The following is a 17,042-nucleotide window of genomic DNA, read 5'->3' as shown; positions in this document are numbered from 1 at the left end:
AGGCACGTCACTGCACTAGGATTATGAAAAATGAAACGTGATGATAGAAAGTCCTAACTGATTTGCATTGAAAAACAGGCTTTTGTATCATAATTTGAAAGGTATGTTTTTAAAGAAAAATCTTAATCAGTAAAGTAACCAAAGTTATAAAATAAATGTAGTGGAGTAAAACATACAATATTTCCCTCTGAAATGTAGTAGAGTAGAAGTCACAAATTGAAATACTCAGTAGATGTAGAAGCACCTAAAAATTGTGGTCAAGTATAGCACTTGTACTAAAGTAGTTAGTTACTGTGCTTTAGCTGTGGTGGGATGTATCAGTTGACATGATAAAGGTCAGTCCTGCTATATTACCTGATCTTGATGCATTGTCTTGAAGAGAGTCAAGGGTTTATTTAAGATTTTAAACTTATTGGTACTAGTGCACATTAGGCATAGGACAAAATGAATATTTTGTGTCACAATTATCATCGCCAAAATAATTGTAATTTACGATGTTATTCTGATAATCATCAAAATATGCTTAAAAATCGTAAAATGGCACTAAAACATACTGGAATCACTTTAAAAAATTTTAAAGAAACAAATATTTGTATTACATCACACATAGGATACACATCTTTTTTTAGTGAGTGTACATTTAGTAAAGAACAATCTAAGTTAATCAGAAATCGTAAGGCTTCCTTGCATAAAGGATAAATAAAATAAAAAATAGCAATATTGCGAGTTTGTTCTTTCTTACATGGTAATTCCTGTATCAGGCTTTATTTTTTGCTTCTCTACCATGATAGCGAGCTCGACAGCTTTTTAAGTCACTCATGTAAGAATTGCCACAATTGACTTATTGCTCATCCCTAGTGCACATGTGATAAAGATGACTTGCCATGGTAAACATGCCAATCTACTTTTACTAGGCTGTCAATTTATTTAAATATTTAATTGTGATTAATCGCATGTGTCCATCATTAATCGCAATTAATCACACATGTTTTATCTGTTCAAAATGTACCTTAAAAGGATATTTGTCAATTATTTAATACTCTTATCAACATGGGAGTGGGCATATATGTGTGCTTTATGCAAATGTATGTATATATATATATATATATATATATATATATATATTATTGGAAATCAATTAACACAAAACAATGATAAATATTGTCCAGAAACCCTCAGAGGTACTGCATTTAGCATAAAAAATATACTCAAATCATAACATGGCAAACTCAAGCCCAACAGGCAACAACAGCTGTCAGAGTGTCAGTGTGCTGACTTGACTATGACTTGCCCCAAACTGCATGCGATTATCATAAAGTGGACATGTCTGTAAAGGGGAGACTCATGGGTACCCATATAACCCATTTTCATTAACATATTTTGAGGTCAGAGGTCAAGGGACCCCTTAGAAAATGGCCATGCCAGTTTTTCTTCGCTAGAATTTTGTCTAAGTTTGGAGCGTTATGTACAGTAGCCTCCTTCGTGACAAGCTAGTATGACATGGTTGGTACCAATGGATTCCTTAGGTTTTCTAGTTTCATATGAGGCCAGTATCTTCACTCTACAACCTAAAAAATCACAAGCTGCGTTAATGCGTTAAAGAAATTAGTGGAGTTAAAACAAATTTGCGTTATGACGTTAACTTTGACAGCCCTAACTTTTACAGTTTGCAATATGTGAACAGGATCAGAGTGACCACCTTTAACAGGTGACAGGTTTTCAATCCCAACCAACAGCAGAAATGCAGAACACCACACACAAAACACAGAATTCTTCATGAAAATTTGACATTTTAATGGAAACTAAAATTGTGAACACTGGAAGTTTTTTTTTTATATCGACTATTACATTGTTTGGAATTTGAGGGTTATTATCATGCTTTAAAAAAAAAGAAAAAAAGAACATTGTAATGTGACACTTCTGTTAAATTCCAAACAAAAATTAAATAATCAGACTGCTCACTTAAAAACTTAAATGTCAACCTGTAAGACATTTGAGAAAGAAATGCAGTTGCCTCATATTTTAGGGGGGCAAGAGATGTAAAAGTGACAAAAGGAGGAGCAGACCAAAAAAAAAAAAAGCATCGACAAGCACAACAGCCATTTGAGATGACAGAAACAAAACAAAAAGATGACTTGGCGCAACACATCGCCTCTTTTCATGACTGAACCTTGTAAAGACACGTTTTTTGTTTTTTTTACTTCATTCATCATGTGTGGAATCATAAAACACTGTACCTCTTAGGTGTCAATGAATAAAACAAAAAGCCCCCTAAATTAAAAACATTTCCACAAGAGGCAGTTTAAAGGAAGGACAGCTTTTAAGTAGAGCACAAACACACACCAAAGTCCAGCATTTCCCATTACAGACGATTGATTACTGGATGAAGAAGCAGCACTTTCGGTATTTGTCTCATCTTTTGAAGATTGCTCCTCTCTCGCACCGTATAACAACACGCTCAAAGTGACATTCAGCTGCTACAGTAGTGACTTCTCTTCACTAAAGACTCCTCCAAACCCAGCATGATGTCAGGAAGCTGGTTGTGACATCATCAACAACGTCTCCCGGCCTGTGCGCTTGCCATTCACTAGCTGAATATCTGAGTAGTGTACCTTTGGCGAAAGCAGATTTCAGAGTTGTTGAACCGCACGTTAATACCTCAAACCCCCTCACGACATGATCAACATCACTACAAATAAAAAATATATTAAGAGAAACTCTGGGATGCAGTGTGTTTCGATGCTCATCGCTCCATCACAACTATTTTGAAGAAATGAGTTAAAGTAATTTGTAGAAAATCAGCATTCAAATATATTAAAATTGGTGCTATTGGGTGGGGGGGGTGGGGGGAATAGGTCTACATCAGCCTTTATCAGTAACTAAATCATCTAAAACTCACGAAAAGAGACATATTGATTTTCTGTATCATTTATTCCTTTTAGTCTCATCCTACTTGTGCATCTATGGATAAATTAGGTTATAACTCAAAAATAAAAACCTTTTTAAAACACATGTTAAAAACATTATTTTGTTAAATCAGTTCAAATCAATTATGTGCTACTTCAGACATTAACTTGACAATGGACTGGCATGAGTATACGCCAGCAAGCGGTTTGTCGTCCGTCCCATTCGAACTGATTTTGGCTTTAGGTCACACAATTCTGAACACAAGCCATGACAATTTCAAAAAACCTACAAAACACAGAAATTGCTCATTGCTTTCAGCTGCATCCATGTCGCTTAAAAGAAGAAAATAGGATTAGCTGTAAGAACTTACACAGCATTGCAAATGTTACAAAAAAAAAATAAGAAAAAAAAAAAAAATGGCACGGATATATGCTGGAAGCAGATTTTAAACAATCAAAATTGCTGTAAAAGTATATTTTTTTCACACAGGCACCTGAACATGAAACAACAAGGGAGGAGGGGGGGGGGAATTTAGAAATATACGAGGAACTTGCATATAATAGGAAGAACTCGCTATGCACACACCCACAAAAACAACGAGGCCGAACTCGTCACTCACAACCTGGAAGCCTGCATCAGCGTCCTTGAGGTGATTGCACATCCTGAGGAGATGGAGATAGAAACTCCACATGATCAGGCTTTACTCTCTCAACAGTCAGTCACTCAACCCCCCCCCTGCCCAACACTGATTAACCATCTACTCCGCTTCAAGAACCTGTTTTTGGTTTTGCAGGCTACAATGCTAAATAATAGTTCTATCTTTATAAATGCATATTCAACATAGCCTTTTTGCTGTATTAAGTGCTTAAAAAAAGAGGAGCCTTAGGGCGGGAGGATGGGAGATTCTCTGATTTCCCTGTACAGGACCATCCTCTAAAAAAAGCGAGACAAAAAGAATATTTAAAAAAGAAAAAGAAAAAGGTAGTAAGACTACAGTAACATCACATACTACTCATTTTGATCACCCTGTTTTACATTTAGAAGCCTATAGATTAATCACTGTCCACGGATAATGCTTTCAGCCTGAACAATTAGGCGTTTACCATATGGGAACCTGATTATGTCACTTTTGTCGATGAATTATGGGCAATCAGAAGAAATTAATTTGTGTATGCCAGATTAAATGTCAATCTCCACAAGCACAGAAAAACATAAGTCTAAATGCTAAAGCGCAACATCTCCTCAAATGCCCTTTCTTCCTCATACACCAGATCCAACACAACTGTTCTTATTCGGAGGTGATACACTCGTCCATCACACGCTGTACAATGGAAGCCAAAAAACAAAGCATTTTAAATACCAGAGAGCTGACTGAGATTAGACGTGGAAGTTAAATGTCAAGACAACTGGCTGCAGTTACGACTTTCCCCTCTTGCACACCGAGTACAAGCTGCCGCCAAATCAGGACACAGTGGAAAGAAATGTACTTGAAAGCTCATACCCAGATCGTAGCTACCCAATAGAAACACCACTGATGGTCAGCAATAATAAATCAAGATGTGCTTCACTATGAACATGTGAGGGAGAAAATTAACCATCAAAGATTGCAAGATTACAGTCTAGTACACATAGAAAACAGCGCATGGATGCAATGTGCTTTTTTTTGTCTTTTTTTTTAAAGGGGAAATAAACAGGAAAACGTATATTTTTAAGAGCCCAAAATGACAATGACAGCACCTTGCATGCCATGACAGTTTTCCTCAAAAGTATTTGGTGTTTTGTCACATCACATGAGACTCTATATAATAGGACTCCAATTCAACATTTCCAATTTGAGAACATTACATGACAGGGGCCATTTGGCAAAAAAAAACAATATTTAACATAGTCATGGCTTTATCAACACTACCTGAGTTACATTTAATAATTCTGTATTTATCAACTTATTTTTTCTGAAAAGTAACAGCCCAGAGCCATTCTTTCAAGGAGTATTTCTTGTCAGTACATATAGATCTCTCTAGTAATTAAAAGATAAAAGCAATTAGTTTACATAAAGTGCTATTAATCCACACATTAACCAAATCATATCTTCTAGTGAAAAGAAACCCGGACAGTTCCTTCGTTATGTTGAATAAAACCAATCCTGATTTGGAGATGGTGATGAAAAGTGATGTCACAGCTGGCCAGTTAGCAAATTTGGGCTCCCTAGACTTAATTAGATCTTTCAACACGAGCGCTTTAGCAAAAAAAAAAAAAAAATCACTTTAAGGAGTTGTGCAACAAACTGAAAAACGCACCTTAAACATTTTTGAATAAACCACACCAGCATCTTGGGTGATGATTTTGTAGCTCCGTATAACCCATTTTTACACATTGTATGGATCACACGGTGTTATTGCACACTGGTTTGCAAATGTAAAATGTTATCGACAGTAAAAACATAATAGTACAACTCATCTTCACATTTCAACAGTTTGACAAAGTGGCTAGTCGGGGGAACCTAGATTAGTATTGCAAGTGTTGTTGTGTTACTGTTATCTTTGTATGGCGATGAACAGTGACCTCTGACTCATTCATTTCCACCAGTAAACATGCAAGAAATACAATGCCATAAAAACGGAAAAGTAAAGACCAAATGCTGAGTCAGAAAAACAAAAAAAACAAAAACAAAAATCAGTCGTAAAATGCAACACGTGTTCCTTTGACAAGAGGAATTGAACAGTTTTTACATAGAAAAAAAAAATCCAGGCAAAATAATCTGTATGGACATCCTGAGTCTTGCTGCTGAACTAATGGTACAAAACGCAGAAGACCTTATTGGTAGCAATGCCTCTTGTTTAACAATTTGTCAGTTAATTCCTAAGATCAAGGATTCATATATTAGAAGGTATATATGAATCTGAATTTAAGAATAGTCTGCGCTGACCTCATAACAATCTGCATGAAATGTATGAAACGCTTTAAGATGAAATGATTTTGCCTTTAACGGACCTGATTTTTAAAATCTTTAGCACACCTGTGATAAACAATGAAATGAAGGGGCGTAGATTTCCTTCAGATTGGGCACTTCTGTACCTGTGCTCTGGGGGTCATACTGCAGTGCAGATAACACTCATGTTAGGGCAGACAAAACAGTATAAAAGAAAAAGCAAGCGTTTTAATTTCTGGGCTCTGATTTCCCCTTAAAAAAGGACTTAAGACAAGGTTCTCCCTTCCTGGATGGGGCCTCACCTACGAGCTTCCACTTAACTTACAGTTTAACTCCAAAGATCTTAATTTCCACAACTTCAAGGCATTCTTTGCAAAAGTGTGTTCTCCTTTCCTCCACGATGAATTCAAGCTTGCACACGGATGTGTATGTATAACGTCTAACATATCTACAATGAACTCATTTGAATGCGTGAAGAAAGAAAATGACTGAGGCATCCCATAGTCAGACTGACGGCTGCCGCAGTTCAACAGGATAAAGGCTTAGGGAGGTGCAATCCATGACACCTTCCTTTGTTGAACTCCCAAACATCATCCTTAACAGAGCCACGAGACAAACAACTATCACAGCTCCAAAGTCCATTTACCGTGTCTGAGAGGCACCGATTCAACTCCTTTAACGTCCCTCCAGAGTGCATGTGTGTGTTTGTCTGATGCCCCCAAAGAAGTCTGTTATTCCACCGGAGATTCCAAGGAAAATCTGTCATGCTAAACTATCAATGTTTTCACAGTTGTCACTTTATCTGTCCCAACAGGATTTATGATTCCAAAGGTAGATAATTGCAGCACCAGACCCAGAAGAGAAGAAGGTAAGTACTGTTGACCATCTACCTCACTGATCAGGTCCATCCTTGGTCTCATCATAAACCACTACTCTTTTTGGATCTACAGCAGAGGGGGGAGAATAAAGGTAATGGGTTAGATTATTCAACACAGTCTCAATGACGTTAGGAAATATGTGACTAAATTCCCAAAAGAACACAAGAACAATCCTGATTTAACTCTACATTTTAGTTTAGAATTATTTTATCTAAGCCAAGTTCTTGAATGCTACTTTACTTAACATCTGCGAACTTTGGCTTCTTTTGATAATATGGAAAACATTGAAAAAAATATGTTTATATTTCTCAAAGTCAAGTATCCAAAGTACCATTTTGGTATTGGCACAGAAATTTAACTATCAGCACTAGTATCTAAACATTTCAAACAAAACCCTGCCCTGGTAATAGTGCCGTATTTCATATTTGTATCTTGCGGTTGAATATTAAGCCAACATAGCCTCAAATATCATTAAACTTGTGTCTGTGTTGATATCAACAGAATAACTGCTGCATTTCACTTGCCAGCTGGCGTGACAGCAGTACCAGAGGACCATACACCAGCAGAACATCACAGTGATTACCTTGGGCTGCTTATGTTTCTGGTGTTTAGTAATAAAACAAATGTGGCCTTTTGTCTTTCAAGGATCAACGGTTATTTGATTTTAGTCCATGATATACAGCCAACTGTCCTCGAGAGGCTTGCTGAAGGCATTAATGTAGCCTCTGTAAACGTGCTGCAATACAGCCAAACTAGTGCAAAACTGTATTTGTGTAGAGTGATTTATTGCAAGGAATTAGCTAAACACTAAACTTAAAGTCAAATAAAAGGTGAACATACACACTAATAATTTGATAGTAACCACATAAAAAAAGAGAAATATAATGTTTACTTGACTGTCATAGGCACAGTTACCAGGCTTACTCATATCATATGTCGTATTGTAAGTATAACTCCATTAACAGAAAGACAAAATGCCAATCTTTAGCTTCATGTATACAGCTTAGTAAGGATCCTCCATGTTTTAATGTTGACTAAGCAGCAAAGGCAATGCCGTTTTGAAAAAAATATATATATATATATATTTTGAAATTCACAAACACTGCAAGTAATAGAGCTCATGATAAGGTACTCTGTAAATGAATTTAAGTGAAAAACTAAAGTCCTTTTGTTTTTCTACATTTACATCGTGAACCAAAACACCAATGCACTTGGTTCTGCACATTTATGAATATAGGTAACTTCAGGTGTGGAGTCCCACCATTATGAATGTTGGATATGTTTCACGAATCAAACTGTTTAATCTTCTTCCGCTTTTATAATTTGTTGTAACATTTATAGATCTAAATTCTACACTGCCTAAACATTTCTAAAAATAGAGGTTAGGAAGAAGTGAGACCAACAAGCCTGGTTTACCTTGTTTTTGCAAGTTGAAAATGAATTCCATTTCTGTTGAGGGAAAACAAAATGCATGTTATTTCAGCATTAATTGGTCATGAAGAATATTTTCAGAAAATGCAATACTTATCTCTACAAAAAACTAAAGACATATTAAAAAAAGTATCTAAGTTATTGTTTCATACATTAGGCACATCAAATCTGTGTTTTAAGTTATAATCCTTAAGATTTTTGTTTAAAAAAAAAAAAATGTAAGAGTCCGCCATTCCTGCACTAGATTCAAATTACCCTCACAAGGGACTGACAGGAAACTATGCAGCATGTAATCCAGGGTTACAGTTGTAATTTTATATCATTAATATCAGCCTCACTGTTTACTTTTCACTCTCCCACAGTCGAATCAGAGCTGTATTAAGTTACTGCTAATCCAAACTGAACATTTCTGACTGCTTCACATTAAAAGCATTCAGCTGTGAAAACACGGGGCGGCTTTTACTGTGAAGCAGTCACAAAAGACGCAATGCATTTTGTCACAGAGGTTAGCGCTAACCACAATTGTTCATCAAAAGTATGTTGAGTGCATCAGTGGATTTACATTTTTGCAAGGCAATAGTGGAAAAAGTGGCAGCAACCACAGTGAGCGGTTAGATGAAGAGTTGCAGGCAACAGGCTGCACACCTCTAACTTCTCAGAAAAGTGACCAACTAGTGTTACAGTGCCCTGTTGTCATATGGAATAACTACTTGTGCCGTGCAAAACATGAAATCAGATTGAAGTTGCAATTATTATTGACAGATTTCTTTACTAAAACAATGCAAGTTCGATGGCACTGTAAACACCGTTACTGTAAACACTGTTAAATCTTAAGGATTACAATTTAAATGGTTATACAAGTTAATTTGAGAGTAGATAGTCATAGTTACCTTTAGTGTGATAAGTGACAGCATCTTTAATATCAAAGGACCCCCAGCTACACCTTCTGCCAATGTCTTTAGAGTGGGCCTGTTGTTTAGAGGAGCCAAACAACACAGTGGTTAGCTGGCCCTGTGCAGGCTTAGCACCATTGTCTTTACTGGGAGCCAACACAGCAGAACCTGCACCCTTGGCCTCAACTTTTGTCTTTTCCTGGCCACATGGCTGCAGCTTGTTCTCCTCCTCACTCATCACACAAGCAGGAGAACAAGCACTGGACACATTGCAAGGGGCACAAGTCCTTTTCTCGGGGTCGGGAGCCAAAGTGCCAGGCTCTAAGAATGATGGGCTATTATCAAAGCAGGGGCGGGCAGCCTTGGCTGCGACAGCCTGACACTCGCTTTGAGATGTGACCCCAGTAGTCTTGTCCTCTGCAGGCACCTGGCCACCTCCTCCTTCTGATCCCAAGTTGGGCTCATTGATGAAGGAAAGCCCCCACTGATTCTGGAAGATATCTCCCAAGGCTTTCTGATTTGTCTGAGCAGCCGGTGGGTCAAGGTGACGAGCACTAGGGAGCACAGGTTGCATATTTAAAGGGTAAATTAAAGTAAACTTTCTAAGCTCATATGCTTCTCCGTCTACAGGACTGGTTGTAGAGCTACAGTTACTTTCCAAAGGAGATGCTACATTCTCGCCACTTGGGATAGATGGGGCTAGTTGAATACTACTAGCAGCAGGAGCAAAGAAGGTACCCACTGACGGGCAGCCGTTTCCGTTTCCAGAAACAGGGCCATTAGTAAAGCTAGCTGAGGTGATAGTTTTCATAGCAGACATAGGGACCTGTGACAGTCTAACAGGAGGAGGCAGTGCCTCTCCTCCACCTTGAGCTACTTTGTTGAGGTTCTCTTTTACTTTACTTGCATAACTGATCTTGGGAACAATTTTTGCACTGCTATTGTCCACAGGAAATACTGGAGGGGGCTTGAACAAAGTCCATGAGTCCTCTTTTGAAGCTGACGAAAGCTTGGCTTTGTGCCTTTCCTCAGTCTTTTTACCAAAGGTGCCAACTATTTTGCCATCAGAGTTTTTCCTCTGAGATTCACCCATTGAAGCCTCTGACGCAACAGCCCGTCTAGCTGCTGACTGAGCTTCCACTTTATGGGCGGCTCTAAAGCCATCAAGTCTAGAAGTCACTCTCTTCTCAGTTGTCTCAAGATTAAAAGCCCCATGTTCGTGTGTAGTGTTGCCCTGCTGCATGTCTTTTTCCTTTTCTCTTATCACAATATCAGTATTCTTGGCGTTGTTGCATCTGGCCTTGCGTTTCTTCGGAGTAGTATATCCACCTTCGGAGCCGCTGCCATCATTGTCCTTGCTAGAATAGCCATTTGTAATTAAGCCACAGTTTACAACGCCATTTTGAAGCAACACGGAGTCTTTCTTATCCATAGGTTGGCCCTCATGATGAATCAAATCCAGGGCCCTTTCCTTGTCATTTTTAAGGTCCATATTCTTCTTATGCTCTAATCCTTTGCTGCTCACTTTTGGAACAGTCGTGTACAGCTTTTGAGTTGACTTCTGCTTCACATTTGCATTACTTGTGTGTCTGTTACCATTGCTGTTGGGGGGATGCGACATACCAACAGTATCAGACAGATGTGGATTCTTCTCCCCCTCCTCCTCACTGATGTTTACTTTTTTAATGCCTGAAAGGGGAAACAAAATTAGTTTATACTGAAATGATACAACACCTCAAACATTCTTTTCTTTTCTAGCTTGGAGAAAACTGCCCCAACTGGTTGACGATTTACAAAAAAAATAAAAAAATCAGTCATTTCATTTGACCTTTCCCACCTATGGAAAATATAAGTTATGCAAAGATTTTTCGTGTACAAATATCAAATGTTTGGTAAAGTGTTTGTAATGCAATGACGCGCGATATAGGATGCTAAAGTCACAAAACCTGAAATTATGAAGACGCAGTCCCTATCATACTCATATTTAAAATTAAGTATTTGTCATCAACAACATTCACATTTGGCATTAAAACTTTATCTCTACTATCCACATCAATTTAAACTGCTGTGTCCTGTGTAAACCACAAATATGCACCATCAATTTGATAACAACTCATTTATAATATTCATAGTTAACGTTTGTCTTTTCTGTTAAATCATTGCAGCAGTCAATGTTAAGAAAGCTGAGACAGTGTCGTTGCTAGTTTACGTTTATAGTGTTGCCTGAATATGGATCTCCTAACTAACACATTCCAAGATGAGCTGGGTGCTCACTGTATTTAACAAGTTATGGACATGTAATATACCTCACAATTGTCAACTGCATACTGGACTGTTAGCCATTAACTTCCTTAAGATTATCTGATCTGACATCAAAGACTAGTTGATGTAAAAGGAGGGCTCCCAGCAGCATATATGTGACATACATGAACCACAAATAGGTCTATGCATCGCACAGAGGCATGGGCACGGCTGTGTGCCTCATATTCAATGGTGCTGCCCCTCTTGCCTGGGCACAGCACACATATGCATCCAGCATCGCTTCACTTATTACACAGAGGCATGTTCTCGCCTATTTACATCGACATAACTGCCAGCAAACATAAGGTCGATGGTTACAGTCCGTGTCTCTCTAGCTGTAGCGGGCCGTATCTGTATCAACTGGTCATAATGGAGTTGCTGCGTGGCTTCACGTTGACTGGACAACATGCAACAGGCCTGTCAGAGATGGCTAGCGTTAGCTAATGTCAACTAGCCATCGACTCGTCGGGTATTAACACGCCCTGGGCATCAATAACGGTTCATTGTGGCATAAGACAGCCGCCAAACACCCGCCACACAAGTAGGCAAAAGACGACAACGACGTGGCAGAGCTGTAAAGCACCGTAGTCGCATACAACTGATTTAGTAGCCGGGTAACTGTAGCGTTAGCTCGCAGTGCTATTCTAACATGGCCGACAGGAAATGGCAGCTCGGAACATTCCAGTGGAGCCGGCTCGCTTTCCTCAACTGGACACAAGCATGCTCAAATGAATGATAGAGATTTGACTTGTGTTGAGAGCGAATCTCCGTGCACACACAACAGTTAATGCGTGTAGAGCACATGGCGACCCAGTGGGGTTTTCTCTAATGATTTAGTTGCATTTGCTAAAGAGAAATGGGCACAAGGTCAATCCCCGATATGTCAAACCACCACTACCACCAGCGACAACTGTCACGCAACGTCAGCTAGCCGACTAGCTAACGTTAGCTCACTCAATGGTGGGTTTCTGGTCCGACTGTGGCCAACTATCGGTCTAATCAGCTAGCTACTCACCCGCTGTACCCTTTCTGAAATCATTCAGGACAACAGCATAACGTTTATATTGGTAGCTCGCTAGCAGGCTGAGCTCTCAATCACGACGGAGTTAACATTAGTTAGCAAAATGCTAGTCGGCTCGTTGACATTAGCTGAGTAAGGCTAGCCACTGTTAGCTCACTTCTCCGGATGGCCCAACCTGTTTTCTTCGTCTGCGTTTCCTGATGCTGGCGCTGGAAGTGGCTCTGATCATGTTTTAGACAAGTTGGATGTTGAGTAGATTGTCTGTCCTCTCCGTGGTGGTGGTATTGCCTTTCTTGTGCCCGATCTTTGGGCTGTTCCTCCATTGAAGTGTAGAATGTCGGACTAGTTCAACCAGTATGTGTTAGCTCGCAGGGTCCAATCACTAGCGGGGTAAAACGGAAGCTATTTACAGCCTGTGTAAACGTCAGCAGTAAACGGCTAAAAATGGCTCTGTTTGGGGTGGTCACCGCCACTATACTCCGACTCTAGGATTTGTGCTGAGTTATGCAGTAGGGTATTTGCAGGACGTTTTTCAGATCTCGGCAGATGTTTCACACTAAAATAACGGACAAGTGATATTTAAAAAAGAATGTTTCCAGGGTGGGCAGTAACGGGGTGGGGTTGGTGTGTGGACTCACATCATATGACCGGAGGCGCTGCCACGTCTCCAGCCAGAGGACACTTCAGTGGAGGGTCCCGGGGAGGACAACCCCACTCCCTAAATGGAAAACCAACTTATTGCAAATTCAATACCTCTATCCTCAAATATTCCTCATTAATTTTAAGTATTTTACCACATGTCGAAAAGAAAAAAACTGAATGTTCCTGTTAATGTTTCTATGACTTTTTATAGATAGATAGATAGTAACTTTATTGATCCCGAGGGAAATTCAAGTTTCATTACAGTTCCATAGTGCAAAACATGTTAGTAAAAAGGCAGTAAAAAAGTTAGTAGTGCAAAGTACAAAGTACAAAAAAATATACCAGATATAAAAATACAAGGAGATGAAGAAAACTGTTAAAACTGAATATAGTGCAGGGTAACAGCTGTGATACATGACTATTAAAAAAGTGAATATAGTGCAGAAGAGACTGTTAAAAGTGAGAATAGTGCATTATTATCTGTCCTGCAGACCGTCCTCTGCATTACTTTCCTAACTTTGTAAAACAACATGTAACAAATAAATACACAGATATAAATTGAGAATTTATATTTATTATTAAAATAATAAATTGTAGCAATTTTTTTTTCAAAATTAACAAGAATTACAATTCAGATGTAAACCTTTTTAATGCAGCAACATATTGGTCAGGAATTAAAATCTATTTGAGATGAAAATTAAGTTGCTCTTCCTCTGTGTTTGTTGTAATCCGAGCCTCTCCTTGCTTTGTTGACATAGCCAGGCCGGCGTGCTTTTAGTGTTTGTGCATGTGCAGGGCTCTAGACTGCGACCAAAATGGTCGCATATGCAACCTTTTTTTGTAAGTGTGCGAGTTAAATTTTTACCTAGTCGCATTTGTGTGAGTGCATGATCATTACTATTTTGGTAACACGGTAAGAGCTTTGGATATTGCAGATGAAAACAGTCCTTTTTATTCCTCACTGGCGCAGCCTTTCTCTCCTTTCCTGCACTCTCCTCTGTTCTGTGTAAACCTTCGCGCGTGCACATACGCCGCCCCTACCTGACGCGCATCACACACTGCAGGGTGCCAAAGTTCAGCTGTTCCCCAAAATGAAGCGGTCTATCGCTGATTATTTAAAAAAAACAAATGAGGAGAGAAAGGAGGAAGCTGGTGGTGAGGGAGAGTCTAACAGAGGTGCCGACTCAGACACCACCGATGATGAATGTGCAACAGGCACGGAGAGACTGGCTGACAGACAGGTGAAGAAAAAGAAGAACCACTTTCACACAGTACCCGTGGTTACGGTACGAGGGGAACGCTATGCTGTGTGTTTATTGTAGGCAATGTGGTCCGACCGTTGCAGGCAACTCTAAACTTGTTAGTAGCTCAACACAGTTTAAGCTCGAAACTTTAAAGAAGCACAATGACAGCAAAAAGCACAAAACCTGCCAGGACCGATGCATGACCCGCAACACCGAGCCCCTCCTGACCTCTTTTCAGAGGCTAACGCTCAACAGAGGAGAATGAACTGGTCATTAAGTTCAACACTGCCTATAACATAGCAAAAGAGGATCTCCCGTTTACAAAATTCAAATCCCAGATCACATTAATGAAGAAGAACGGGTTGAATGTGAATCTAATCTATGCAAATGATGCAGCTTGTGCACAGTTTATAGGAGTGATATCAGACAACCTCCGTGGAAAGACTGCAGAGAAAATTGCCTCCGCCCCATACCTATCATTTATGATAGATAGTGACACCGACGTCACTCACAAAAAATAATTAAGTCAGATTTTAGGGCAAGTCTGCACACTGATACTGTGGAAGACCTCACCAGAATCAGTGTTGAGGGGCCAGAGCTGATGGACTATGATGCCAGGCAGGATGTCAAGCAGTGGCTCTCCCAGGGAAAGAGGGTTAGGAGGCCCAACTTTAAGAGCTGGTCCCTCTGAATTGCAGGGTTTGAAGGAATGGTGTGTCAAGTTAATTTAATTGAAGTTATGTTAATTTAAGTTAAGTGCAAACATACATTCTGTTGTTATGCTTTGCTTTTAACAACATTTTTGTTATGTTTTCTTTTGATGTTATAGAAGATGACTTATTTTGTTAATCACTGTTCGTGGCAGAGAAACTTAATATACAGATTAAAATATTTTGCAAATATCAAGTTTTGGAGGCATTGTCAATGTTTCACTGGGGTATGTAAATTAAGACAACTATTATAACTTATTAGCATGCAAGGTCATTGATTAATACCATGCTGTAACCCAAAAAAAAGGGTGCGACCAAACCATGTGCTTGTGCAACCAACTGAGAAAGTTGGTAGCACCAGTGCTACCAGTGGAAAAGTTAGTCTGGAGCCCTGATGTGAGCGTGCCCCACTGGCTAGCTCACGGCTGCTGCTCTGCAATGCTCTCATACAGCGGTAACAGCTGATAACCCATCCGCTGGTTCCCCCTCAGGTTAATACTGTTCTCTCTGTCAGCACAGAGAGCACATTTGACTTATTTTATGATCTATGTTTTTATTGACATACCATACCAGGACTTTTTTATGACATACTGTGAGGAAGTAACAACTCCCTCACTAACTGTTTGGTTAAACCAAGTGGGGTTGATCACAGTTTTTCTTGTTTTCTTATGTGTGCAGTTAAGGGGTTAATTGACTGACGGGGACTGAGTGGCTCCAAGTGTAATCAGGTGTGCTATGGCAGTACTCGCCTGATAGGCCAGTTTGAACTGGAAGGGCGGGCTGTTAAGTTATATGACCATGTGTGAAAGCAGAATTTTGGAAGAGTGGTAAAAAGAGCAGCACCAGGCATGTCGTGAGTTGTGTAACTGAATGCAGAAGATTTTTCCTTTGTTTGATGGAATTTTTACAGACTGAAAATAAAAGTCTGCCTTATTTTTCAAGCATACTTACCTGCCAGTGTGATGATTTCTCTTCATGACTTTTCACCTTGCTCTCCTGCACCTTACCTCACAACAATTGGTGGCAGTGGTGGGATCTAATACGCCTGTGTCAAGTTGGTGTTGGAATGCTGACTAAATGAGAGGTGCAGTACGTGGAAGGGGTCAGCCCAGGAAATACACCTTGGCAGAAATGGAGAAAAAAAATGCTGAAAGAACAGTGGAGTTTGAGCCACAACTTGATGGAGCCAAAGCTGCTGGAGATGAAGAAGAAGAACCAGTGGCACGGCCAAAAATAGTTACAGACCGTGTTGCTAGTGAAGAACTCTCTGCCACAGACTTTTTTGAAGAAATGAGAGAGTTTATGCGACGGTCTAGACAAACTGAAGCAGTACTTTTTGATCAGATTAAACAGCAAAGAGATGAGATGGGAGCAAAGTCTATGCAGGACTGGATGTCAGATGAACATTATGAACAGCCTGACCAACATTATCCTCATGCTATACCCACTGGTGTTTTAAAGCTGCAAGCTGAAACCTCTATGCACCTGCCCACAGTTAAAGAACCAAAGAAATTCATTCCACTTCAAGCTAGTGGGCCTGTCTCCTCATTACAGCAACTGCTGCCTCAGCAGCAACAGCGTGCTGCTCCACCAACCCGGTCTGTCGGGCCCCATGTCAGTGAACCAAGAATACCTGACTTAAAAGAAGGTGAAGATCCAGAGAGCTTCTTTGTTCGGTTTGAGCAGATAGCCAGAACATGGGGGTGGCAGCCAGTGGAGTGGGCAGCCAGAGTGGTCACCTTATTCACGGGAAAAGCTCTTGAGGCTTATGCTGGAATGGACGAAGAACAAGCCGAATCCTACGAGGCCATTAAAGATGCAGTGTTAATGAAGTTCAATGTGACAGAGGAGACTTACAGACAGTGTTTCTGGAGCACCATTGTGCCAGTGGGAGAAACAGTCCGTGAAACCTACAACCGGATAAAGGGATTTTATAAACGATGGATGTGACCAAATAGCCGAACTAAGGAGCAGATTGGGGAAGCCATTGTTTTGGAGCAATACCTCTGTGTGCTCCAACCAGACATCTGCATCCTGGTAAAGGAGAACGATCCACAGAAAGATGAGGAAGCAGCGGACCTGGCAG

General features: G+C 39.9%; 1 protein-coding gene across 3 annotated transcripts; it reads right to left on the bottom strand.

The window, feature by feature from the left end:
* Positions 1 to 1,775: 1,775 nt before the first annotated feature.
* On the bottom strand, positions 1,776 to 12,892 carry nufip2 (nuclear FMR1 interacting protein 2). Of its 3 annotated transcripts, none has more exons than XM_074612123.1 (4): positions 12,518 to 12,892; positions 9,036 to 10,727; positions 8,131 to 8,163; positions 1,776 to 6,780 (listed from the first exon to the last, which is right to left on the bottom strand). In XM_074612123.1, exons 1-4 carry the CDS (start codon positions 12,681 to 12,683, stop codon positions 6,728 to 6,730), a joined length of 1,944 nt encoding a protein of 647 aa, XP_074468224.1. In that variant the 5' UTR covers positions 12,684 to 12,892; the 3' UTR covers positions 1,776 to 6,727. The 3 variants fall into 3 exon arrangements, with proteins under 3 accessions (XP_074468224.1, XP_074468225.1, XP_074468228.1); XM_074612124.1 differs by having other exon boundaries at positions 12,536 to 12,885; XM_074612127.1 differs by lacking the exon at positions 12,518 to 12,892 and adding an exon at positions 11,345 to 12,499.
* Between the last annotated feature and the right edge of the window lie 4,150 nt (positions 12,893 to 17,042).

Source organism: Sebastes fasciatus, chromosome 16 (assembly GCF_043250625.1).
Source record: "Sebastes fasciatus isolate fSebFas1 chromosome 16, fSebFas1.pri, whole genome shotgun sequence".
NCBI lineage: Eukaryota > Metazoa > Chordata > Actinopteri > Perciformes > Sebastidae > Sebastes > Sebastes fasciatus.
Note: the sequence above shows the minus strand (reverse complement) of the source record. Positions and strands in the feature narration are given on the sequence as shown.

Excerpts from the sequence above, each read along its gene's own strand:
- nufip2 (XM_074612123.1), bottom strand. The coding sequence starts at position 12,683 with ATGGAGGAACAGCCCAAAGATCGGGCACAAGAAAGGCAATACCACCAC. Across the intron at positions 10,728-12,517 it reads AGGTTGGGCCATCCGGAGAA|GCATTAAAAAAGTAAACATC; the intron begins GTGAGCTAACAG and ends TTCCCCTTTCAG. Across the intron at positions 6,781-8,130 it reads TTTCAACTTGCAAAAACAAG|ATCCAAAAAGAGTAGTGGTT; the intron begins GTAAACCAGGCT and ends CCTCTGCTGTAG.